This window comes from Myxine glutinosa, chromosome 1, assembly GCF_964187855.1.
Source record: "Myxine glutinosa chromosome 1, kmMyxGlut1.1, whole genome shotgun sequence".
Lineage (NCBI taxonomy): Eukaryota > Metazoa > Chordata > Myxini > Myxiniformes > Myxinidae > Myxine > Myxine glutinosa.
In genome coordinates, this window is record NC_136261.1 from 305,996,378 (window position 1) to 306,024,113 (window position 27,736).

A 27,736-nucleotide genomic window follows, 5' to 3' on the forward strand; every position below is an offset into this window, starting at 1 on the left:
CAGGTTGTCAACGCAGTGTCTGAATGATGGTCGTACAACATGCGGCCAGCAATTTATAACCCCTTCCTTTATTTGTATACATAGTCAAGGCTCGTGGAAGACATGGTACACTCATCGTCTACAGATTTGAGAATGCATTACATAGGGCCTTTCAGAGGGATTTGAGAATGCAAAATGTAGGTTTTTTTTAAATAAAAAAATATATTTTGTATGCAAATTCGAGACCCATGGAAGATCTAAAACACAGAGTGGAGCAGAACATAACAAGACAAAGAAAATAATGGAAAGGTGGTGGTTGGTGGGGGATAGGAGGGCACACCAATAGCAGGGTAGAGAGAAACAATTACAATTTTTTTTTTTACCTTTAATGAACGCAGTTGAGCTTGTCTTAAGTTGTATATGTCTCATTAAGAAACGATGGTATGCCAAATACCCTGAGAAATTTGAGTCATAATGTCGACAAAGCAGTTTTGTAGATAAGAGGATTTAAAATTTCTTCACCAAACTGTTGTCAGGATAATCTAGAGGTCTGTGAGCTGTCACTGGCACCCTAACCAAATCCCAATTTTCTGCTCTTAACTTACAGGGGCACTGCATCAGTAGCACAGGCGCACTCCATGCAAGAGCTGATACGAATCTGCAGCCACTTGCAAAATATGAATGAATGAATGAACAAACGAACTGAACTGTCATACAGCCCATACATAAGAGAATACCAATGTTTGTTTGTTTTTTTAATAAGTCTTTCACTAACCCAGAGCAAAACTTTTATATCATGTAACTCCGAAAAAAAAAAATTCTGAATTTTTAGATCAAGAGTGTCGTATTACATTATATAGGCAAATAAGTGAAGGCCCATTATATAGACTTTTACTTTTTATGAAATGTGTTGTTTCAAATAGCCATTATCATGTCAGTAACAATTTCATCAACAGAATGATTACTTGATTAGTGTCCAAACCAGAAGTGTAACTTAACGGTCCCAAATGAAAAGGTGAAGGGGTGGGTTGAAGTTAAAGCACTGCTTGGTGGCACCGAGGAAATTATTCAGGAAAACATGCAGCCTCAACTAGAATGGGACTCAATAAAGGGCACAAACCTCCACCGGGCTGAGCAGTTTATGTTTTGTATCCCACTGATAGGCCGGGTCTTGATTCGGATCTTCACCAAAATCGAATCGAATCATCGTTGGCACACACCAACTTGACCACCAAGTTTAATCCAAATTCGTGCATAACTTTTTGAGATATCCTGCTCACACAGCAGACAAGCAGCAGGATGATGAGATTTTCAGATCCGGATGTGGATCTTCAGCAAAATCGAATCATTTCGTCCTTGTCACATACCTAACCACTCCACCAAATTTCGTCCGAATCCGTCCACAATTTTTTTTTAAATCCTGTTCACAAACAAACAAACAACCAGACAAAATCCTCAGGAAATGGGATGATCACTGGAAACCGCTCCCTTTGTTTCGTCTTATGTGTCGGTTTTTTTTTTGTTGTTATTAATGTTAGCTCTTGCACGAGCCTCGATCTTGTATACAAAAAAATTAATAAAACGAATAAATAAATACATTAATAAATAAATACATTAATAAATAAATACATTAATAAATAAATACATTAATAAATAAATACATTAATAAATAAATACATTAATAAATAAATTAAAGACGGACCGCCATATGATCGCTAAAAGACAGACCGACAAACCGACAATGATAACAAAGAAACAGGTAGGGGTAAAAACATAACCTTCATATACCTTCGGTGGAGGAGGTAACAATCCTCAGGAAAGGGGTCTTATCAAGCACCCATGGGTTATGAAGGTGTAAGTTATGATGTGATGATCACTGGTAACTGTGACGTTAAGGAAATGGGTTAAGTTTTCAAAGCATTGTAAGGTTTTTAGCTTGGAAATATGTCCATTAACGAATTGTACATTGTGATGGAAAGTGATGTAAATATGGCAAGAGCTGTGTACATTTGCATAATAAGGCAACTCTACTGACCTTCCACAGATCCCTAGATCTAACGGGTCCACTCCTCCTGGGTGGGGTGCCAGATCTACCGGAGACATTTCCAATCAGAAGCCATGGCTTCACGGGTTGCTTGAGGGATCTGCTTATTGACGGACGTAGAGTTGACCTGACGAGTTACATCGCCAATAATGGCACACTTCCAGGTGATTATATGTTTCTCTTGCGTCTTGAAGCAAACGTCTCATTTCCTGCATTTCCTAGTTTCTATTTTCTGAACATAATGGATGTTTGTCCTACAGAACGGCTTTGAGTGCTTTGTTGTTCAAACGGTACTTCCTGGCAGATGCATTCCAAGTAACGATGCTTCTCGCCTTGTCCCACTGTCAGTTTCTGTTTTAAAACTGTTGCTGTTTCTGAGACAGGAGTGCTGTCATCATGTCAAAATATTGCTTACGTGAACATAAAACAACTTCTTTCAACAAGATTTTTCTCAGGAACCCATTTTGACTTTCTAGTTGGACAGCTTGACTAATGATCTTCAGCAAGTGATTTTTATTCATTGATTTTTGCACTAACGGAGGCTTACAAAGATGTTCCTCAACACAATATCCAAATTGCATGACCCCTCTCATTCCTTCTCTCCACTGTGATTAATCCAAGTCTTGTGCTGTGACAGGGTGCGCTGCAAGGAGGGATTTCTGCCACCAGTCTCCCTGTGTCCATGGGGGAACGTGCATTAACCAGTGGAGGTCGTACAGATGTTTGTGCCCGCTTGGATATGGTGGCAAAAACTGCAGTCTCGGTGTGCCTCCACCTCTTTTCTTTGCTTTCTTCGATGCAAAACTTGATGTTATTTGATGTGCCGTTAGGAGATGCGTTTCATTGAATGTCTCGGGCTGATTGCAATAGTTATTGAGCTGGGAGGGTCTTTCACTTCATTGTTCTAATGCTCATGGTGGACCTTGTACATGCAGTAAATCAGACATTGGTAACGGTAACTTAATTTTTACATGAATTACAAGGTTTTTTTCTCAGAAATGGGCAAATAAATGCAGTATATCGGATTTGACCCCAGTTCTCCTAGATCGTTGAGCCACTTGGTTCAAATGGGAACAAAAAATGGCTGCCAATCCAATATTACAAAAATAATCTCAACATGAAACCCCAAACAGCCTGATCCTATCTCAGGGTCGTACTTTCCAAAAGGCTCAGCCTTTTAAGTGATTCTGTCTGATTTTTAATGCACACACGAAAGTGTAGGTAAACTGGACAGCCTGCCGAACCTCTCCAAAGGATGGCATTATCCAAACGTTTACTCCCTTCTGCTCCCTACTCTGGTTAGAAGTTAGAATGGATCTCATTTCATCAGCCACCAAACCTCAGACTACACAACTCAGATATAGGCCACTCTACTGGCTGCTGGGCTATTCTACCAGTCATACTACAATATGCATCCCGCAAAAACAGCAAATACTGAATGTTTTTAGGATAATGCAGATTTTCACTATGAATACACATTGAAATGTAAAAAATGAAAGAAGAAAGGCTGAATTGCTTTCATTTTATTTCTGTTGCTTATACCAAGTACCAAAATTTGCACGTTAACCTGACAGCTAACTTAAATCTATAAATACGAGTTCCCAAGGAACTTCAACGCAGGAAAAGGCCATTAGTGCCATCAAGTCTGCAGAATGGATGCCAATCTATAGTTATTTGTTAATGCTTTATCCTTTTTAAATTCTGAGCGCCAAGCGAGGAAGCAGCACGTACCCTTTTTAAAAATTTAGGAATGACTAACTATTATGCCACAGTTTGTCTGTGATATGTTGGCATCACTTGATATACGTCTTCGCCATTGAAGCAAATGTATAAAGGGGCTGCTTTAGGGGGAGGAGGGGAGTCTTCAAAAGTCCAAAATATATTCTACCTTAGTAAAATCTGGGTTTTCCACTTCATTACTTCGATGATTTCCTGCGCAAGGTTCTCCAGAAAGATTCTTGCATAAATCATTATGTTGCATCAGAGTGAAGTCCAGAGCAGCACCATCAGCAAAAGTTCTTACAACATGACTCGAGGCTGCATCAATGTATGGCCTTGCTGTAAATGCACAAGCACAATGAGAACCGTGGAAATAGCACTCCACATAAGAACCTTCCAACACAGCAATCGTACTCAGCAATGTTTGTGCAAGATGTTGTCCAGGGCTCTGCCATACTTGAACACATTGATTGTTGTCCAACAGACAAATTGGAACTCATCAATTAACAGGACAGGTGCCCAATGTTGGAGGCCATTTCTGGTGATCTCAGCAAGATTCCAGCCAGACTTTGTCAGTGTTATGCAGTCAGTTATGTCACGATATGTTACTTGCTGTCTGACTGCAAACCAAATTTATGTAACCTGCTCTTCACTGTCTGAGCACTTAATGATGCCAATAGCTTCCCTGAAGTGGATGTTTTACAGGTATGTAAAGTGGAACGACGATTGCTCCACATCATGTTTCAAAGATATCGATCATCTTGTGGAGTGGTTCACTTCCCATGACCTCGACCATAACTTCATTTTTATAAACTGTCACTTTGATTTCATGTCCATCTCCTGGCAATTGCAGAAGAGTACACACCAAATTGTTCAGCTACACGTATTTATGTAACTTCCAGATTTTACATTTTAACAGCTGTGACTGTCTATACCGCAGTCAAAGATCATATGCCATCCCTGGCATTTTCAGATGTCCACAATTGACAAACAATTGCAACAAATGATGTTAATGTTCCAGCAGCTACCCTGAAAATGATTCATTATGAAGTTAAATTGAGGTTACATGCTTTTGGGATTCATGTAGCATGTGCAGAATGCGTAAAACTTCTGTCACATGAAACTGAAGAAGTCCTCAAATACACCTGTTATTACTCCATTCATAACTTATGAACTGCGCACTTTGTATTTTATGAATCCGTCTTTATCCCAAATGTTATCTGCTCCTTTAATTATTTGTGTGGGTTTTTTCTTTACAGGAACGAGGCTCATGGAAGAGCAAGGTAGAACTGACATTAGCACAAAACATCAGGAGAGGAGAGTGAATAATTGTTGCATAATTTAGTAGTCACCCTGAACATAACTGCCAACATATGGGTTCGTTTATTGGATACTAATTAGCAGGAGTACCTGGTGTTGCCCACTGCTGTTATAATCCTGTTGGCATTTTGAAGAAATTAAAAAAAAATTCTATTTTTTTGTGGGGGCCGAAAATACTGCCCGACACAGACTAATAAATGTGGTCAGGATTATTTAATATTATCTTTCGCGGAGGTACAAAGGCTTATAGTGGGGCAACTTAGCATAACAATTGTGCATTTTGTGAGGAAAGCACTAAATTTGGCACACTAGTAGACTATCATATTATGAAAAGATCTGGATATTGGGCCATCTCAGATTCAGAGATTTGATTTTTGCAAGATTTCGATTCGATTGGGATCGAAGAGAACACCTTCTTCGTCTTCTGTACAGTGAAGTTACCAGCCCTGAATTCTCTGGCTACATCTGGGTGCTTCATTGGGAGTGCAACCATGTCCCTCAGGTGAACAGAGAGCCACCTGGCATAGTGTGTGTGGTCTAAGGCATGGAGCCATGGGACCAGTTCTGTCAGGGCATCAAGGTACATCGTGAATGAAGCCTGCCGCAGAGCATGCACGTAGACCAGTACCAACATCTCTAGTTCCAGCACAGTTGCCCAGTACTGAAAGTTGGGAATGTCTTCTCCTCTCTGGTGACACCAGTCTTCGAACTCAGGCAGGTCTTCTGCATCATCAGCATATGTCATACAGTGGCGTTCATACGCACGGTGTTGCAGGATGTGCAGTGCCGCTGCAGTGATTTGATGAGCTCTTCTTGTGCGGGTGACGTGGGCAGCTCGCAGGAAGGAGTCGGCCGTCCCTGGCGTTGCAATCTCAGCTTGCAAATCTGCAAAATCTGCAAATCTTGCAAAAATCAAATCTCTGAATCTGAGATGGCCCAATATCCAGATCTTTTCATAATATTGTTACAGACAGCGGATAAGATGTTGGTTTTGCCGAGCGGAGGCCCCGCGGCCCTAACATTTACCCCGACTAACCCGATTCCTGAACGTTGGCCGGATCGCGCCACAGATATTCAATAGGGAAAAGACTAAGGCGACACGGATATGAAGAAGAAGAAGACAAAAAGGTTGGAAATACGAATCTAATTTATTTACTATTTACAGGCTCAAAAAAACCAAGGAGAAGGAAAGATAATAAAATAATATACAGAAGATTTTAGAGACACAGTGCAAATTCCTTATACAAGCTTAATTAAATACCCAGGGACAGAACAAACAAAGACAGACTCACGCGGGGAATGTTGATAGGACTGGCGGGAGGTGGATGGCTGGAGGGAGAGGAAGGTCCACCGGTACTGCAGCACGATCGGCGCGTAACAGCCGCCATTCCTTCGCGGCCCCACTCAAAACTGCCATCCAGGCCCCAAGCTGCTGTATCTGAAGCTGCTGTGGCTGTTGCTCCTGCTGCTGTGTCCGCTGCTGCTGCCGTGGACGTCGCGCGCTTTGCCCGGACTCGTCTGACTCAACCACACAACTGAACAACGTGCTTGCTTCTTGCCCAACTCTCTTGCTTGGTCCAACTTTGGCGAGCAAGGTGACGAATAGCAGGCTTTGTGCTTCCCTGGACGATCTCTCCTGGATGATCTCTTACTCAACCACCGACAACCAACTGACGACCAACACACCTTGCTTCTTGCGCGCGCGCCTTTATAACGCCTCCGGCGATCAAGCCGCCGGCCTTCAGGACACGCCCATCGGTGTGCTCACCTCGGCCCTGGTTGGTCGCGCGACCCTCTGGCTCCGCCCTTGATGACGATGGGCGGGCACGCCCGTCTTCCCTGACCCGAGCACATGTTCAATGGTGGTTTTGGAGGGGATGTAATTGGCAATTAAGGCTTGGCAATGACGAAAGGGGAAATGGAGGTTTTGAGAATGGGAATGAAAGGGGATCTAGCTTGTTTCACTTGGTGCAATGGAGTGTCATCTTAATGGAAGACAAGGCCTTACCCTAATACACATAATAAAGATATAACTATTGAACAGGGGTATCTATGATTGGCTGACGTGTATGCTTTATGGACTAATTATGGGACGCCCTTTGACCTTTACACTACGGAGGTATTTACAAGGAATCATTACATTTTACAGAGGGTGATATTTACAACAATTTACTATACAATACAACACAATAAAAAAACACAATCCTCATATCCGCAACAATATGATAGTCTACTATATGCCAAATTTGGTGCTTTCCTCACAAAATGCACAATTGTTATGCCATATTAGCTTAGCTGCCAGACTATTAGGCACTACAGAGTGATTAATATATATATATATATATATATATATATATATATATATATATATATATATATATATATATATATATATATACAACATAAATTTGCAACATTAAATGCAACATTTTTTTTTTTCAAAATTTTCAAAACATATTTTTGCCGAAAACACTCTCCGGCACTCTCTGAAGAACCTCTGAATGTTTGATGGAGATACGTTTGTCCATCTGAGAAAAATGGTGACACACACAGACAGAGAGACAGACACACAAATGGCTCTCTTATAATATAGATTATTGCAATTACATTTATTTATTTCATTTTTTAAGGCATATATTTTGTTTAAAAAGTTTTGATTACTCTTACTGCTGTGTTTTATCATATCCAAATGTACGAGGCTTGATCCGTTTACTCCTCAGTCGTAAATAAATACAATAGGTTTGGTTGCTGTCAAGTTAAAAGCCAACCAGACCCAGTGGTGTAATTGTTGGAGCGTTCACTCCGAGTCTGGAAGTCGGCGGTTTGAACCTCATTCGAGTCATGCCAAATGGTACAGGCTGCTTATTTGCTTGATGCTTGGCATTTAAATGGGCAGAGTACAGACAAAAAACAAGTTGGCAATGCTAGCTCAGGTTTAGATGGGCCTAGTTGCCTCCTCCTGTGTTGCAGTCCCTTTCAAGAGAACACAGTGTATGTGTGTGTGTATATATATATATATATACATATAGTTGTCGTTTAAAAAAAATTGTTGTTGTAAAATTGTTCTAAAAATGTATGAAATATATGTTCAGTTAATTTTACGGACAATCTACTTACCGATCATCCTTCATACCGGTGCTCAATGAATTGCTTTCCAAGTTCCTGTCTTTGCTCCGATCTCATATCCTACAGTGATGGTTCAACCTCTCCACTTCATGGGCTCGACCACTGCTGCTTGGGATCTCAGCAAGGAGGTAATGCTCCTACCTTGGCGTGTGGGCCTTATGTTCCGCACGCGACAGGCTCGCGGATCACTGTTCCAAGCTCGCATTGGCGCTCATGGAGAGTTGACCCTGGAGGTAAGGGCAAGGCATGGGGTGGGAAATGAAGCACGGTTTGAATGTGGCCGGAAAGAGAGGAGAGGTGAAGAGTGGGTGAGATTTTAAAAACCTAAATGCAAGGCCCACGTAATATAGACCAAAATACACTGCGACACTTGTCAAACTAATGCACATGCACCTTAGCCTAGACAAAAGCCAAAATACATGGCCTTGCAAGTCAGGCTTGCTGCTTCCTCTTTCAAACCTAACCAGCAAGGTTATGATAGATCATATAAACTATAATATATCGATAATATAAGATAAACTAAAGATAGCGTTGATGAGAAATCCTCAACCAATCCAAATTCTTAATTCCTAATGACAAAATGAATCCACACAAGGCAGTTTCACATATAATGTTCAACCAAAAGGGCAATGTAGGTTACAAAAGTTCAAACCAACATGAGTCATTTAATAATAAATTCACTGGTTGTTGTTGTTTTTACCTCTGCCACCGAAGGCAGATGGAGGTTATGTTTTCACCTCTGTCTTTCTGTTTGTTTGTTTGTCTGTCTCTGAACAAGATATCTCAAAAAGTTGTGGATGGATTCGGACGAAATTTGGCGAAGAGGTAGTGTATGTGACATCGACGAAATGATTAGATTTCGGTGAACATCCAGAATCGGATCCGGCTAGTAGAATTTTAAAGTGATTCTTCACCATTGGGAGATCGGGCCAAAAATTATATATAGCAGGATATCTCCAAAAGTTATGGATGGATTTGGATGAAACCTGGTGGACAGGTTTGGTGTGTTACAAGGACTAATCGTTTCGATTTTGGTGAAGATCTGAATATGTATTCGGATACGAGAATTATTTAATTTTTAAGTGATTCTTCACCATTGCAAGATCGGGTAAAAAGCGATATATAACATGTTATTTAAAAAAGTTATGGACGAGTTATGACTAAACCTGGTGGACGAGTTGGTTAGGTGACAAGAACAACCTGATTCGATTTTGGTTCAGGTCCGAATCCAGATCCGGCCTATCATTGGGATACAAAACAAAATGTTCAGCCTGGCGGAGGTATGCGCTCTACCGAGTGCCGTTCTAGTTTATCCATGTATCTATCCATGTATCTTGAAGCTCTTATAATCTTAGACCAGCTCTAAACTGTTATCCCGGTGTTTCACAGGCAGGATAATTCATCAATGTGTGTGTCGTCGCTCTGATGGACGTTAAACTGGGCATCTCATCTGCCGGCCTTAGTCGGTGGACGTTAAGATCCCATGGTGTCATTCACAAAGAGTCGGCTTGCTATCGCCGATACCCTGATCAAATTCCAAATTCCTACCGTAACTACTTATACGAACGTCAGGCCTCGCCAGCCAGTTCGTGAAAGGCTTCTGCCAAAAACTTCCCACAAAAAATGTGGGAATAAATGTGGCCTATAAAGAAAGAAATGAAGAAGAAGATCTTAAAGCATTTATATTGCCATACTCGTTGTACTTATAGTTTGGAATTTAGATCAGTTCAGTACTGACATGGTCAATTTAGAATCAATGTCCTTATCAATAACACAAAATACCAGCAGCTATAGAGCCCTCTGGCATGGACAATCTGGATACTGAACACGTAATTAGGACTGAGAAGTTTTATATAAGTTTGGGGAGCGGGTGGCATCTTATCTAACATTTCCTATTAAGAAAGTGGTTGAAATGGTAAAGGGTGATTATTATTAAGCATGGTATCAAATAAAAAATAATAGAAATACAAAACAAAATACGTTTTTAGAGAAAAGGTTAAATATTTTAGACAATTGGAGAACTTGAAGATGCCATGAGCATGTCCGAGGGGCTATTTGAGTGTGAAACAGGCACATGTGACACGAAGCCATGATCGCCACATTGTTTTGAAATGGTGAATTATGTCATGAGATAAATTAATTCATTGTATGTGTGTCCATTCGTCCGTGCTTCTGCAAGTGCAAATTCACATGTGTGAGCGTGCGTGCAGTTGTCCGCAGGTGCGGTGTCCGTCCGACTGAGCGCTGGGCAAGGGGCAGTGTGGGGCGTTCAGTTGACGGGGCACACGGGTGACGGTGCTTGGCACAGCATTGAGCTCGAGATGCATGCTAGGAATGGTGGAAAAGGCACGTCTCTCCTCACCTCGCTAGACTATGGCTTAAAGCAGGTGTGTCCGTCTTACCACAGCACCGTCATTATCGAAAGATAATGTGTCGTGCCGTTTTTTTGTCGAACAAGCAAACTCTAATTTAATTCAATGACAGGATAGTTCAGTTGGGCGTGTGCCCGTGTTCCAACCACTGCTGTTCATGGGGTGAATGTCAAAAAAGAATGATAACCTTAATGAGTGCGCATGCGAAGATGTGGATATGGTAGGTAAACCGACCGGGGCTGGTTGGAACACAGGTCAGGTTGAAATGTTTTGCGATGATCTAGTTGTTCGTTTGATAAGAAAAAAGAGTTGTGGAAAGGTATTGACAAAGAAAGGCCTTGCTACCATTTTATTTTTATGACAGCACATACAAGGGGGACTGAATGGGGCATTAAAAACATTGGGCATGCCTGGCGTTGGCTTAGCGGTTAGGGTGCCGGCTTGGGATCCTAGGATCCTGGGTTCGCAATCCCGGTCGATCGCTGAATTAACGCCAGGGGGGTTGACTCAGCCTGTCATCCTTCCGAGGTCGGCTAATTGAGTACCAGTTCACTGGTAAATCCCTGTTTGTCGTAAAAGGCGACAAACAGGGTTGGCGGCAGGAAGGGCATCCGGCCATAAAAAAACATTGCCTCAAACAGGGAACCATGATTGTCATGGGGCCCGCAAGGCTAACCCCTGCCCCAGCGGGGAAAATGGCCTTAAAACGATCATTCATTGTCATCATTCATTGTCGTCATTCATTGTCGTCATTCATTGTCGTCATTCATTGTCGAAAATCGTCATTCATTGTCAGTTTTTCATCTGCATCCGTTTTCGTGTCTCATACCTGAGTTTTGCATTTAATATACCAGCAACGGTACCCGCCCTACGGGCGAGGCTTCAATTGGGAGGCCCAAATTAAAAGGCAAAATATCAGAAATTGAAGGCTTTTTTATATTAAACGATTCATATAAACATCTGTTAAATCATATCACACACAAATCATCAAAATCTAAACAGTATTTGTAGAATTTCAATAAAAGCCACATCACTGTTCATATGAATGAATGAATGATCGTTTTAAGGCCATTTTCCCCGCTAGAGCGGGGTTTAGCCTTGCGGGCCCCATGACAATCATGGTTCCCTGTTTGACGCAATGTTTTTATGGCCGGATGCCCTTCCTGACGCCAACCCTTGGTCACGGTAAATATTATTCCATCGTGTTTGGAAAAACTGGAAAATTGGAAAAACAATTGGAAAAACAATATGGCCTGTTTTACTCCAGGGGGTCCCAGGATTACCCACCCAAAATTTCGTTGCCATCGGTTCAGCCGTTTTTGTGGTACCTGGGAACGGACAGACAGACATTTGGTGAATTATAGTAAGATTCCTATTATGTAAGAGTGTGCTTGTCTGCTCCACAATCCACCTCCCTTGCATCACTCGGTCCAGAATAGTTGGTTTCTCCCTGGGGGAGTTAATTGTCCCCCAGCGCTCCACCAAGGGCCAGAGACAGGCGAGAGGGGGGTTGGACAGGGGGGGGGGGCATTGCGATGAGCTTCGTCCAGTCTGACTGACCGATCATCTGTCCATGTAGCTTTGTGTACGTGAGATTTCAAAAACCGTTGAACATTTAGCTTTCATACTACAGATATATATTCATCATGACATTATCTCAACATGATTAGACCACGGCGGTGATTGGCTGAATTAGGTTGCCATGGCAACTATCTCGGTAACTTGGCTTGTGTACACGATATTTCAAAAGCTGTTCAAGATTTAGCTTTCATATTACACGGATCTATTCCTCATACCACCCAAAAGGCGGGGGCCCAAAGTATCAGCTCCTTGTTTAGGTTAAAGTCCAGATCAGCATCGTGCGGTTAGTCACATTCGGAATGGGATTGCTCACTTCCGCTCAGGCAAGGGATTGTCTCCAAATTGTCATTAAGCTGGAAATCAGTGAAGCGACTGCTTCAGCATTTTGCAGATCCCCACTTCACTCGTTAACAGTTGTGGTCGGGGCGGTAAACACAGCAGTACTTTTCCACCGATATGCTTATCATGCTCTTCACATAAACATGATATAACTTACCATATACATCAATCTAACATCTGCAGGCTGTGAATTTAGACAAGGCATTAATACACAATCACTTCCTCTTTTTATTTGTTGGCGGAGGCATTATGCTTCCGGGTTGTCCGTCTGATTGTTTTTCCATCCATCCGTGCATCTGTCCGTGATAGTTTTTTGTTACCGTGATAACTTAAGAATGGCTAAAGGGATCCAAGTCAAACTTGGAACAAGTATTAGTCAGGTTCACTATGTTTTTTCGTTCAAAATTTTGGTAGATTAGCAAAACTATACATTTTTGGAATATTCAGAGCATGAGGAATCCAAAAATTAATGTTTACATTTGCGTAGACACCTTTACGAAAATGACACTCAGGACAGTGATGAAGATCTGTAAAAGCATATTCCTGAACGGTGTAGACCTCGTAGATCCTGTGTATAGGACTTATAGTTCAATCTGATACTACCTATAACTTCCTATAACAACCTATAACTTCAAAGGACTTGCAATATCATGTATTATGTAATACAGTTATATCACAAATATAAAGACAATGGTTTTCAATTACCTTTGTTTGTTGCTTTTCTATAATCCTGAGCACTATTTTGAGGCCTTTATTGGATTCCTTGACCCAGAAAACATAGGATTAGCATATTTAATTAAGTCTCTAGGTTGACTAGAAGCCGAGATCGCGCAAAAAATGAATTTTATGGCGGCCATTTTCAAAATCCAAAATGGCGGCCATGCAGGTGTCTGTGCAAATGCCAACATTGATTTTCAGATTCTCCATGCTCTGAAGATTCCAAAAATATACAGGTTTGCTAATCCCAAATTTTGAAAGAAATTATATTTGTTAACATAGTGAACCTGACTATCTTCATCACTGTCCTGAGTGTCATTTTCGCAAAGGCGTCTACGCAAATGTAAACATTGATTTTCAGATTCTCCATGCTCTGAATATTCCAAAAATGTATAGTTTTGCTAATCTACCAAAATTTTGAACGAAATTATATTTGTTAACATAGTGAACCTGACTATATGTATCATGATACAACGGTGAACTGATTAGATTATGGGGTCAAGAGGTCAAAGGCAGAGTTCCCGTTAGGTAACAAGTACAAAACGTTTTAATTAAAACAAAAGCCGCGTCGATGTTACACAATGCCTAGATGCAGCTGTGCCTATAACGTCGATGTTATAGGCACAGGACATTCCTATAGATTCGATTACTTGATGTTATTTTTGTGCAAAGTGAAAATATATCTCAGCAATTTCCCGTGTGTGGCGACGAATTTTTAATATATCTCGGCATTTTCCCGTCTGTTATTTCAGGCGGTGTATGACTGACCATGCCGCGATTTAAAAAATATATATATCGGCAATTTCCCGTGTGTGGCGACACGTGAACGAAGCTATGCTCCTCTCTCCACATTATTGTGACGACGTATAAATTAAATATTTCATCGTGACGATTGTCATCAAATGGACGAATTTTTAATATATCTCGGCATTTTCCCGTCTGTTATTTCAGGCGGTGTATGACTGACCATGCCGCGATTTAAAAAAATATATATCTCGGCAATTTCCCGTATGTGGCGACACGTGAACGAAGCTATGCTCCTCTCTCCACATTATTGTGACGACGTATAAATTAAATATTTCATCGTGACGATTGTCATCAAATGGACGAATTTTTAATATATCTCGGCATTTTCCCGTCTGTTATTTCGGGCGGTGCATGACTGACCATGCCGCGATTTAAACAAAATATATATATCTCGGCAATTTCCCGTCTGTTATTTCGGGCGGTGTATGACTGACCATGCCGCGATTTAAAAAAAATATATCTCAATGGACTTGAAGTTACAGGCCTTTGAGAATTCATTTCGTTCTATAAAGGGCAACTTTCATCGGATTTTCTTCCCGTTTTTTTTCAACCGAGTCTAAAACTATGTTGGCGACTGGGAAAAATGAAATGATATATCGAATTTGATTTGAAATAAAACTATGTGAGAGAGGAAGACACCACGGGCCTACAAAACAGGCCTCAAAGCTATGCGAGTTAATAAAATGGTGGATATTTGTTTATATGAAGCCTCTCCCAAAATGGGTGGAGCTATGGTTCCCAGAATGGGTGGAGCTTTGAGGTTTTGTCTTCTCTGCAAGAACAAGAAGAACAAGAAGAAGAAGAACAAGAAGAACAACAACAACAGCAGAGGGCACTCTATTAGCAGCGTCTGCGACGCGGCTAAAAATTATGTTACTGCGCTAACCTGTGAACCAGTGATGGGTTTTGGACCAAACTTGGTATACGTATGTACGATGATGCAAAGATGAACTGATTCGATTTTGGCATCAAAGGTCAGAGGTCATATCAGGTCAAATATGATACTTGAGAACAGCTGAATGGATTTCAATCAAACTTGGTGCAAGTGTGTATAATGATGTAATAATGTGGGCAGAGGCACATGGGTCGTCGTTGTGACGTCAGAGTACCATTCTAGTTGAGAAATTTGGGATATTCAACTTCCACAAGCTCTTATAAATTGATCAATGCAGACGAGATTGCCAGCTTTATGCACGGAGGTATATAATAAACTGGAGAGCCAATGACGGCTGTCGGCTGAAGCTAGCGGAAGTTGCTTGGCGGCCATATTGGGAAGCCGATTGTGTCTGCGTCCGTGTTTGATTACGATGAATACGATCCAGTCATCAAAGCTTTCGCACTCACTCTTCAATTTTATTCTGCTAAAGGATACGACTATGTTCGAGAGACATTCGACTTGGCACTGCCAAGTCCATCCACAATCCGGAAATGGTACAGCGCAATTGATGGTTCACCTGGTTTTAGTGCAGTTGTATTCCAAGCACTAGAGAGCCGGTTTAAAGCAGAGAAGGAGACTGGCAAGAGAACACTGTGTAGCCTGATGTTAGACGAGATGGCCATCATGAAGGCAATTGACTTTTTAGGGGACAAGGTATTGGGGTACGTCGACATCGGAAACGGAGTCCAAGATGACAGTGCTCCCCAGGCCAGCAACGCACTGGTTTTCATGCTGGTTGCACTGAATGACAGTTGGAAAGTGCCTGTAGCATACTTTATGATAAATGGATTGTCGGGGAAGGAACAGGCGAATTTGGTGACACAATGTCTACTAAAATTGCATGATATCGGTGCAGAGGTGGTTTCCTTAACTTGCGATGGACCGTCCGCTCATTTGACAATGTTACGTGAGCTAGGTGCCGACATCACGCCGCAGAATGTGAAACCAACATTTCCCCACCCAGCAAATCCCGAAAAGAAAATTTGTGTTGTACTCGATGCATGTCACATGCTTAAACTTGCAAGAAACTGTCTTGGATCCATGAAAATGATGGAGGATGGCAACAAAAAAGTCATCGCGTGGAAATACATCCAGGCACTCTTTGATCTGCAGAAGAGGGAAGGCTTGCGTCTGGGAAATAAGCTCTCCCGGAAACACATCGAGTGGAAGAGCAATGTCATGAAGGTGGACACAGCTGCTCAGACATTGAGCACTAGTGTGGCAGATGCAATTCGGTTTTGCAGGGACACTTTGCAACTATCAGAATTTCAGGGCAGTGAGGCTACCTGCCAATACATTGAAACATTGGACAAACTGTTTGACATTCTAAATTCTCGCAATCCATTGGCACGAAACTACAAGGCACCACTCATGACATCACGAGAAGGACTTTTCCTGCCATTCCTGGATACTGCCTACAGTTACTTGTCCAACATCAAAAACATGAATGGTCAAGTTATGACCAATACGCGTTTGAAAACCCCCTTCATTGGTTTCATGATCTGCATAGAGAGTGTCAAAATTTTGTATTTCACATATGTCAAACCTGCCTCATCTCCCCTGCGATACCTGCTCACGTACAAAATGAGCCAAGACCACATTGAACTTTTCTTTGGAGCGGTCCGCATTGCATGTGGAAGTGGGAATAACCCAACGGCCCGGCAGTTTGTTGCCGCATATAAGCGCCTCTTGATGCGACATGACATCAAGTCTGCAAGTGGGAACTGTTCTGCACAGGACTCAACCAGAATCCTGAATGCGGCTTCCTTCAAGTGCGTTGCAAAGCAGGCTGTGCCTGACGAGAGTCACGACATGTTGGTGGCCAGACGATACGACCTGGAGTTGAGATCGCCGGCAAAAGAGGACCACGACTATGCGGATATTCCAAATTTTGAGCAACTTTCCATCTTTACAGAGTCATGTGTTGGCTATATTGCCGGCTATGTGGTGAGGATGGTGAGGAAGACTCTGAAGTGTAGCCAATGTCTTTCTGCATTGACCAGTAACAACGAAGAATGGCAAACCACACCAATGTACAGCCTGATTGTTACCAAGAACAGGGGTGGCCTCATAGTTCCCTCGCACAGTGTTGTTCGTGTCTGTGAGGCGACTGAACGCTGTGTCAAGAGGCTCCTGGCTGTAAGCAATGGCAAAATGCCTCGTGAAAGTGGGATAAGAGTGGCAATTTCCACTTCTGTCCTTTCTGAGGTCGGTCCGTCTACATTTGCTTCCTTGGATCGGCACATGTTTGACTGTGAGGCAGACAGCAACCATGTGTTTGCTTTAATACATTCTGTATCACAATCATACAGCAAGATACGTTTCCATCATGTTGTGAGAACACTCGATGATGACATGAAGGAAGAGCGCATCAGGAAAAAATATTGCAAACTGGTCCTGTTTGCTCACCAGTGAGGCAACACCAGAGCAAGCTGAAATATAAGAGCGACCTCATCTCTACATGGTGTGGGTGTGTTTTGTGGGTTAACTGTGAATTGTGTGGGTTAACTACATGACAGCGTTTCATGTCATTTATGTGACTGACTCACTGTTGATGTGTTGCTGACCCATGTCAGTGTAGAATAAACTCTGGTTATCATTATATCTGCGTGGTTTCTAACATCTCGGTAATAGAAACATACACATCTTAGTTACAATATAATGACTGAATTAAGTAACATCATATAACATGACAACAAATCAGATCTTTATATTGAGGAATATTATAGAACAAGCCAAAGAATGGCAAACGACGATGTACCTCAATTTTATAGATTTCTAGAAAGCTTTCGACTGCTTGCCCAGAGAAAGTCTGGGTCATAATGAAGAAATACAGCATACCTGGAAAATTAGTGAACCTTGTAAAAGCCCTTTACCAAGACTTTCAATGTGCGGTCGTCGACCAAGGTGAAACAACAGAATGGTTCAAGGTGAAGACAGGAGTTAAACAGGGGTGTAACATGTCAGGATTCTTATTCCTACTAGTGGGTGATTGGGTCATGAGAAGAACGATAAAGAACACCGAGCGGTAATTTTGGGCACTTTTTTTTCAAACAAGCTCTAAACCATTGGATTCCCCAGGAAAAATGCGTCTAGAACCAACTTCAAACTTAATGAACACCATTTCCTTAAAGAACGGGATTCTGAGCCCGAATATCAGTTCAAATATTAGTATTCTATATTAATTAAATAGTCGGCGGTCCTAAAATTCGCTCCAGCTGCATCATCAGTGCGCCACGCCTTTGCTTTGACAGGCTTACGATCGGCTTCCCAATATGGCCGCCAGACTATTTCCGGTGGCTTCACGGCGGCTAATGCTGCGAGGTGGCCAATTGGCTCTCCATATTATATACCTCCGTGGCTTTATGTCGCCATTTAAGGCTTAACATGCTTTGATATGCAGCATCCCCTGCTGGCACTGCATAAGAACAGTAGTTTGTAGTTCAATCCATCCCGTCAAGGCTAGAAAGCAGATTAGACCACTAAATGGGAAGCATATTACCAACAGAGTTGTCATGCCACGCTATCTTTCCTTCTATTTATTTTTCTCTTTCCTTCAAACTAAATTCAGGTAAAAATGTTGTAATGTAAACATGAATAATTGGAGCATGACAAAAAATTATTATTGAAAATATTTTAAAACATTACTGTCTTGTTAGTCCCACTCATTTTGTTGGTTATAATTATAAATGTCTCCTCTTATAATCATTGTTCTTTGTTGATATCTCTGCTATGGCCTGCCCTTTTGTAATTTCAGGAGAAAGCTGATGTGGAGTGGGAGCTAGTAGGACAACCGTTAGGAGAGGTCCACTTGGGAGGCATCCTGGGACATGGGAATGTAGTTAAGAAAGGCTTCCACGGCTGTATGCAGGTACAACAGAGTTACACAAGATATTGGGGTTTTTAAAAGAGTAAACCTGAACATGAACAGTCCAGTAAAAGATTGATTGCAGGCTTGAAAAAGCTCAATGTGGTATGGGCCCTTGGCAGTTGCTTTGCACCCATTGCGCCCAGGTGATGAACATGAGCTCAGCCAAAATCGCCTGTCAAATGATCATCCATCGTCCACACATTCTCTCTGAAATGTACGCCGGTCATAGGCTACTCAACATGTCTGTGGTTCTAGGGTGCACGAATGGGCACGGGGAAGAACTCACCGGGTCTGCTGCCTTTGGAGAAGGAGTTACTGAAGATGGTGCAGAATGACTGCGTCCTTCCCGATCCCTGTGAAAGTAACCCTTGCCCAAGCAACAGCTACTGCAGCGATGACTGGGGTAGTCATTCTTGCATCTGCGAGGCTGGTAATTTTTCACAAGGTGCCGGAACAAATGATGGAATAGATCAAAGTGATATGAGGATTTAAAGTGATTTGATGATGCGTTACTTGCTGTGATTTTGGCTGGATTGGCTCGAGGAAGCGGAAATTGTGATTGAATGAAAATAGTTTCTACACAGCGGAAGACTTGTACCTGTGATGCAGTGTCCTTTATGGGTTAGGGCAGGAATTTGGAATCTTACCGGTATACTGGCAATAGCTCACTTATTATTTGCCGAAACCCGCCATGGGGTCTTTAATGTCCACCAGCTAATACTAGAGGAGGGTCAAATGACACGTGATCGTGATGCAATCATATGTGGTGATTGGTAGACAAAATTATGGATCAATGGAAACGGTATGAATTCACTAGGGAGGAAGATAAGTAGTTGGTGTTGTATTGACTATAGGCCTGACTTAATCTGGTGTTACGTGGACAAGGTTACTATGGACAGGGATGCCAGGACGCCTGCCAACTGAACCCTTGCGAGAACCACTCGACCTGCCGCAGAAAACTGAGCTCGTCGCACGGCTACATCTGTGAGTGCAGCGAGAGTCACTACGGACAATACTGTGAGAATCGGTGGGTATCATTCAGGATGTACAATTGCAACCCGCAGTCCCGCATCTTATTAAAATATAAAGTAAGCGCATGATTTCATAAATAATGCTCTTTGTCTATCCCTGCTGACCCTCTGGTGCACAGAGCCGATCAGCCATGCCCCAGTGGTTGGTGGGGTAAGCCCATGTGTGGTCCTTGTCATTGTAACACAAGCCGAGGCTTCGACCCCAACTGCAATAAGATGACTGGGCAATGCAACTGCAAGGTATCATCATCAAGGCCTCTTCAACATGATATTCACTGTCATCAATAATGCTAATCATTAAAAAAAAAAAAATGTGTAAACACTTTGGTTACCATGATAACCAATGCCATTATAATCACCTATTCATCTTTTTCATCACATATTATCATATTGTGCATCATCTTTTCATAATTGTAATTATTATTTAGTTTGACTATCGACACAACAATCTGTGATCAATAAAAAAATATTATATATATATATAGATGTATATGAAATAGGCTAATGCCGTCTGTCTGTCTGTCTGTCCAACCCTGAAACACAGAAACATCCTCGGAGAGAAAAAAATACTCAGTAAAAGTTGCTTTGCCAAACTATCCAAAACATATTCAGCAAAAATCCCGAACTTTTATTTATTTATTTGCTGTTAAGAGATATGCCGCGAGATATTTGCTGTTGAGAATTATGTTGATTTTTGAATTTCACAACACTATACAGTATATTTAATAGACTAACGTTGCCTGTTTGCTCACCTCCCTGAAACATGGAAATGCTCCTCGGAGACAATAAATTATGTTGAAGTTCCTTCGAATTATTCCAAACCTATGGGAAAATTATAACACTGCCTCAATTTAGCTCTTTCAACCAACAAAACAACAAAAGGCTTCCTTTTATTTTTATTTTTCTGTTGTATTTTTACCATGGGCTTCCAGCTCGTTACTATTATCAGCGATTGGGATCGCATGTGATACCATGCAAAGTGTCATGTTTCATGTTGTCATCTGAATCATTGGCTCATTGTTCTGGGAACCTAAGTTCAAATTCCATATGTACGACTTGTACATGTACGTTTGTCCATTGTCTACTTTGACCAGGGATAGGTTTAGTCAGATGACTTGATCTCGGATCATCAATTTGGTTTCAGACCAGGTCATTCTACTCTGGACATGCTGCTTCTGCTGTCTCAACAATGGATGGGGGTCCTCAATGCCAAACAGGAAATCAGTGCTGTCTCCCTTGACATATCACGTGCCTTCGATACGGTCTAGCACGCTGCTCTGTTCACCAAACTCTCCTATGGTATCCATGGAAGCCTCCACGCATGGCTTGTAGACCTCCTCTCTGGTCGCGGTCAACGTGTGCCCCTGAATGGAATTCTCTCATCTCCCCTTCCTGTTCAGCCTGGAGTTCCCCACGGCAGTATTCTGGGCCCTGTGCTTTCTCTGGTCTTCATCAATGATCTCTCCGACTCTCTGGAAAATCCTCTCTATTTCTTTGCTGATGACTCCACTCTCTGCCGCTCCATATCTCAACCCTCAGATCGGCAGGATGCAGCCTCCTCATTCTCTGCAGACCTGGACAAAATCACAGACTGGTCAAACAAGTGGAACATGTCTTTCAATCCTGACAAATTTCACACTCTTACTATGTCTCTCTGAAAAGACTGTCTGGACAACCCTCCCATCTACCTTCTCAACAATCCTCTCCAAGAAGTTATGTCACTCAAGCTTTTGGGTCTCACTATCTGCCATGATATTTCCTGGGAAAACCACATTTCAAAGCTGGCCTCCAAAGCCAGTTGCCATCTGGGCATCCTCCGTCATGCTAAGTCTTTCCTGGGCACACCTGAGCTACTCACCACATACAAGGCTTTCATCCGCAGCTCAATGGAATACTGCCCTCCCCTCTGGGCTGGTGCTCCTGCCCCACACCTAGCTCGGCTTCACGCGGTTGAAACCAAAGCATTCAGCATCATTGGAATCTCCCGCGATGAAGCCGATTCTGTGAGCATTTCTCTCTCTCACCGCAGGCAGGTTGGTGGTCTTTCTGTCTTCTACCGACTCCTCTCTGGCCTAGCCCCCCCCCCCCCCCTGCTCTGTCTGTGCTCTGTACCCCAAATATTCCTGCAGGACGCCCAAGATCTGCCAGCAACCCTCTTCTGGGGAAACTGCCAAAATCAAGACTCTCCGCTCACCTTCACTCTTTCATTCCTCTTTTCTCCCCGTTCTGGAACAATCTCCCACACTCTCTTCAATCCCTTCCCTCCCTCCAGGTCTTTAAAACATCTGTTCACCACCATCTCTTATCTTCCCCATCCAAAACCTTCATCTTTTCTGCCCCCGTTAAAACACCCCAAATCCGCCTCTTTCAATCCCCAACTTCTTTTCTGAAATTCCTCATAGTGTTCATTTGCTTTATACCATGTAGCCCTCCCTCCTCCCCTAGCCCTCCCCCTTCCACAGATCGACCGATGTCCCTGTTCTCTGCTGTTGTTGTGCTTGTGTGCTTCCCTCTCTCTCCCCCTCTTGTCTCTCGCTTCCTTCATTGTATGTTTTATGTGTCTGTGCATGTTTTCATGATCAATGTGTTAGCTCTTACATGAGCCTCGATTCTGCATACAATTTTTTTTAAATGTATATACACATTTTATATCTGCCCCAAGATGAAAGTGATTCTTGTAATTCATGTAGAGGTACACTGATGTCGATTTGTGTCATTTTCCTAAAAATCCAGGCTTACTGCCCACTTCCACACTTTTGTTCCACTTTTCTCCCATTTGTGGAAGCGCCTTCCTGAGGCTGTTCAATCACACTCTTCCCTCCAAGTTTTCAAACAGGTGGTGCACCACCATCTCATGTCACTCCCCCCGCTCCCCTCATTCCTTTCTCTGATTCTTTTTTTTACCCCCATTAAACCTACCCAACGCTTACTTGCAAGTTATTATGTTTCCTCCCCTCTCTCCTCTTTTCCCATTTGTTCATTCTCATACTCATTTGTCCAACTATAGCCCCACTGCCCCACTGTCACCATTATTGCTTTTTTTACCTTGTGTTACGGATTCGTCACTTCCGTTGTTGTGGTTTTCATCCACTGTAAACATTTTTGATTCCATGTACTATTATTGTTGTCGGTTAAGGGAAATAGAGATTACTATTTTCAAAAGGTAAAAAAGTTAATGTTTTAAATGAAACCGGAACCGGACGACGACGAGGAGGAAGAGAAGGCGGAGCGAGTGAGTCGGACAAGAAGCCGAGCTGCTTCCAGGTCTGGAGCGAACGATTGGCGAACGAGGGTCACAAGTGAACTTTGGGTTTCCTGGGAAAGGGATTCCTGTGACAGAGTTGTCATCGCTGTGACAGATAAACCTGCGTGACAGGTTTTGCGGTTGATTCCAGAGAGAATCATCACAATGCCATTACGCCACGAGAACGGGCCGTCGGCCATTTTTACCCCGCGCAGGATTTGCGCTTCGCTCAAGGTTTTTCATCTCGCTTCAACCATTTTCACCGCATTCAGACGTTAATCTGGTGTGTGTGTGTGCAACGTGGCTTTTGAGTGGGAAATCTGCGGTTCGCCGAGTGGGAGCCGTGGATCGTCCACACCCGAGGGTGTGATTTCCCAGTCGCCTTGAGGGCACCCTTGCGCAGCTTTGGCAGCGTGACTGTGACTGTCATCCGAACGGGATTCTGGTCTCGATTAGACATTGTTCTGACGATTACTGGAGCGGATCGACTTTGGCTTGATGCCGGAATAGAGACATTGGGAATGTTCTTATTTTCGCTCACTTGGAGCACAGTGAATTATATTGTACGAACCTGATGGTACCATTAAAGGAAATATATATTGGTTGTACAATTGATTACTATTGTTGTTGTACTGTTATTCTTGTGTGATCTTAATACAATACTTATTTGTTGGTAACAATTGGTGTGGTTTCACCATTGATCTTTGACATACAGAATAACACATCTTTCTGCCGTGACTCCTCTCGGGGCTCGGAGGTTCACCGTGACCCGGGTTTGGGGAGGAGCACGTAACACTTGTGCCATCTCAAGCTTGCATGAGCCTTGTTTATTTATGGGAAAAAAGTTATTTGGGTACAACCAACTTTACATATTCCATTTATGTTGAATGATAATGATGTCATTTATAATATCACAGTCTTCTTCCTTCGTATGCAGCACAAGGCTGTGGGGTAGCATCATTGCCTGTCGGGTGTGGCCTTGCTGCGGATGTGATGCCCCCTGTAGGTTAGGGCAGGAATTTGTAATTTTCTCATGGTGCCAGCAATCATCTTCGCGAAGGACACCGTGGGATCTTTATCATCCATCAACGAATGCTGGCAGACAGGACGCCAGTTTAACATCCTTCCGAGGGATGGCACACACATTGATGAATCGCCCTGCCTTTGAAACACTGGGATGCAGTTTATAGCTGGGTTGGGACTTGGGATTCAAACCTAGGCTAGACAGCTAAGAGGTGAGTGTGGGTACCTCTAGACAATCCTGTCAGCCCTCAATCACAGTGATTATTGCATTACGTATGGAAGAAAAATATATACAGGTAAATTCAAATCCATTCCACCATCTAGCCTGTTCGGCCTCTCCACCACAGCAATCAAACCTCGATCATGGGTACAATATTGCATCAAAGTGACTTCAAAGTTCAAACTCTTTGTGGTATAACACACACGCACACACACAAACCACCTTTTTACGGCGTTGCCCATAGGGCAAAGCAGTCTAGAACAGTGTTTGTCTGTCCATATGTATGTATGTATGTCTGTATGTATGTATGTATGTATGTATGTATGTATGTATGTCCCCTCAAACATATACCAATCAGAGCTGAGGATCTGGTCACATGACAGGGTGATGTGATTACGTCTGATGTCATTACGGCGTACCACGCTGACTCCACACTCCGGCATTTTGATTCCAATGTCATTCAGGCCGAACATATTGTTGAACCTGTCATATATCACAATCGCCATGCTGTATCTTTACATTTTTCATTCAGTGTGAACCACAAACAAACCGATTGTTAAAATGACCATCAAATATCGAAAGCATAGACGTTACGGATCTTCCAACAACACTGTATGCATAGGCCTTAGGCTTCATGCCTTCATGCCTCACCTTTAGGCTGCTTCGGACAAATTAGCCCAGGTTTCTTAGTACAGTAGTGTTGTTTTCGTAATAATAATAATAACGTTAATACTAATAATATAGTAAATATCGTAACACTGCAATCCCTTTGTCGTTATTGCAAAGTTTCTCGATTGAAGCGGTGTATGGTTCATGAATCAATGACGAGTGGTGTACAGTACAAATAATGCGGAAGTAAGGGATTAGCCTCGGTTTGTTTATAGTAATATCATTTTCATAATAATGATAACGTATCGTTAATATTATAGGAAATCGAATTGTAACACTATTCCCTTCGTAGTGACTGCAAAGTTACTGGAGGTTAAAATATATCATCTTCTATATATTAAAGTAGCGGCAGTTTTGTGTCTGTCTGTCACACTACATCATTACGACTATGATGTCATTATGACGGCTGACTCCACCGACCAACATTTTATTTTACGAGTACACCCGCTCACTATGGGAGCTGCAGGAAGGGTCATTCCTCTTTTGAGTATATAGAGTACAGTCGATCTATGGTTGGGTCTCAAGAACATTGGTTGTGTGGTCATTTACCAAGTTTCTTGTGGAGAGATCGCCAAGTGTTTTTTTTTGTTTGTTTGTTTTTTATGTTGGAGGCTCCAGGCACGGACTATATAACCCTCATCGAGGCCAAGCCTTAAATAAAAGAGAAGAAAAGTGTATGATGAAAAGTGTATGGTGTTTGTTTGCGAGAAAGAGAGGTTGAAGCTAGCTAGCCTGGTATCTATAGTTTGAGTGACACAGAAAGTAAGACCAGCAATCCTGACATGGAGAGTGTAAAATGGTTCCGGGCACCACTTTAACACTCCTAAGTCAGGATGGTAGTACTACCCTGGGCGGTTGCTGTCTCAAACCTACTACCTAAAAAAGGTGGGTCTAATAAAAATAACTCGGTTTAATTCAAGTATTCGAGCAAGCACTCCATTCAAAACCGTGAAGGAACGGCTGGCTTGGCAAGCCCTAGCTAACTGCTTGGTAAATGAGCACACCCCGGGCTTCCTCCCTTTCAGTTTCATGTTAAACAGCAAGAAAGGTGGGTTTCATTGGTGGATTTCAAAAGGCCGCTGCGAAAAACGCCACTTTAGCGGCAGGAAGGGTGATGTTATTTACCCAACCGTTGTGGGGTATATAGATTACAGTAGATCGTTGCTCAGTTCTGTAAGTAAAACTTACCTCACAGATGTCGGGATTCCTCCAAATTTCTTTATTTAGGGTTATAAACAGCATAAGCGACTGTTTAAAAAGCTAATCATACGTGTTTGTGGTTTATAATATTTTACAAGCCCAGCTATTCGATTGTTCGACTTTCGGTCTTGTTTTTATTATTCAGATCAGGACATCTGAGTTCTCATTCTTGACAGACCATGTAATTATTTACAACACTTGTCTATGCAGTACTTATCATGATGGTGGTTAATGTTGTTCCAATCATGGCATTAATGATTGTCATTCATATCATTTTGACGATTGCGACAACACACCAATTCAGCCATCTGAATGAACGCTTCACGTCCCTTGTGCTCGTAGGAGCATCATTACCACCCTAACGGCAGCGAGGAGTGCCTGCCATGCACGTGCTATCCTTTGGGCTCTCTGGCACGCACTTGCGACAATGAGACCGGGCAGTGCCCCTGCAAGCCGGGCGTCATTGGGCGCCAGTGCAACCTGTGCGATAACCCTTTTGCTGAGGTCACGCAGAGCGGCTGTGAGAGTGAGCATGCGAGAAGCATTTCACACTGGCGACTTGGTTTTTATTAATTGTGGACATTAGTTAATTTGATCCCATTGAAATGCCTATATAGGTTAAATTCATTAATCGACCAAGCAGCTGAATGTTAAGCTTGTCTTAGAGTTAATTTTGTAGAGTGATCACATCACTATCCTTCGTTTATTTCTACTTACCCTTTGGTCCCTGCATGCAGTCATGTACAACGAATGTCCACTTACGATGGCTTCTGACATCTGGTGGCCAAAGACAGAGTTTGGAAAGCCGGCTGCTGTACATTGTCCCAAATCTTCCCTCGGTAAGTCCAGGCCAGGTTTAAAACCTAAATGCATTGCGTTCTTTCATGAGTGTTTTCAATTTTGTTTCCTTGTAAACTTCCTTTTTGAAGGTCATGCACCCATCTTTTGCCTAAATGTATTTTCTCCATCACTTTTCTTAATATTTCATCTTCATTTTCAGTCTAATATTCTTGCCAATGTTCTTGCTTCTATCACCCAAATAATTTGCTTCCTCCACCTTCATTTCTTTCGTTTTATATTTGGAAGGTAATTTCTTGCCATCATATTTTGAATACATATTTTATCTCCCTTGTTCTTAATTCCTTCATGCATCACTTGCTTTTTTCCCAAAGTAAATAACCAACATATCCAACATACCCAAAATACAGGCATTTTATGTTGTAGCCTTTATATATTTAATTACTTCGACTGATTGCTTCCATGTTACATCTGCTCCAGCTTCAATAACTTCCTCGTTTTCAAACGCTCATATCTCCACCTCCATCTTGATCTCTAAAATCCAAATAATCTCCATCTCAATCATCATCATCTCATTCGCCACCTCAATCTCATATCCATCTCCATTTCAATCATCTTTACGTCCATGTCCATCATCACCTCCACTCCACCTCCATCTATTCCTCCACCTCAACCTATGCCTCAGCAGTAATCCTTCTTTCTTCTGTTTCTTGCCTTTGCTGTCGGCAGGCACAAGGCC

General features: G+C 42.3%; 1 protein-coding gene across 12 annotated transcripts in view; it reads left to right on the forward strand.

Annotated features, from left to right (window-relative positions):
* Nucleotides 1-27,736, forward strand: part of LOC137439601 (cadherin EGF LAG seven-pass G-type receptor 2) — a 460,955-nt gene that overhangs the window by 366,321 nt on the left and 66,898 nt on the right. For 11 of the 12 annotated variants that reach the window (XR_010986965.2, XM_068135567.2, XM_068135551.2 and 8 more), the window contains exons 7-16: nucleotides 2,024-2,187; nucleotides 2,661-2,786; nucleotides 8,255-8,421; nucleotides 10,399-10,575; nucleotides 18,699-18,812; nucleotides 19,068-19,257; nucleotides 19,698-19,839; nucleotides 19,963-20,083; nucleotides 26,542-26,725; nucleotides 26,937-27,038. Coding sequence is in view for 11 of the 12 variants with exons in the window: in XM_068135567.2 (XP_067991668.2) it covers nucleotides 2,024-2,187; nucleotides 2,661-2,786; nucleotides 8,255-8,421; nucleotides 10,399-10,575; nucleotides 18,699-18,812; nucleotides 19,068-19,257; nucleotides 19,698-19,839; nucleotides 19,963-20,083; nucleotides 26,542-26,725; nucleotides 26,937-27,038 (1,487 nt within the window). In the remaining variant the exon portion in view is untranslated. The remainder of the gene's footprint in view (nucleotides 1-2,023; nucleotides 2,188-2,660; nucleotides 2,787-8,254; nucleotides 8,422-10,398; nucleotides 10,576-18,698; nucleotides 18,813-19,067; nucleotides 19,258-19,697; nucleotides 19,840-19,962; nucleotides 20,084-26,541; nucleotides 26,726-26,936; nucleotides 27,039-27,736) is intronic. The other variant, XM_068135542.2, reaches the window with a different exon arrangement.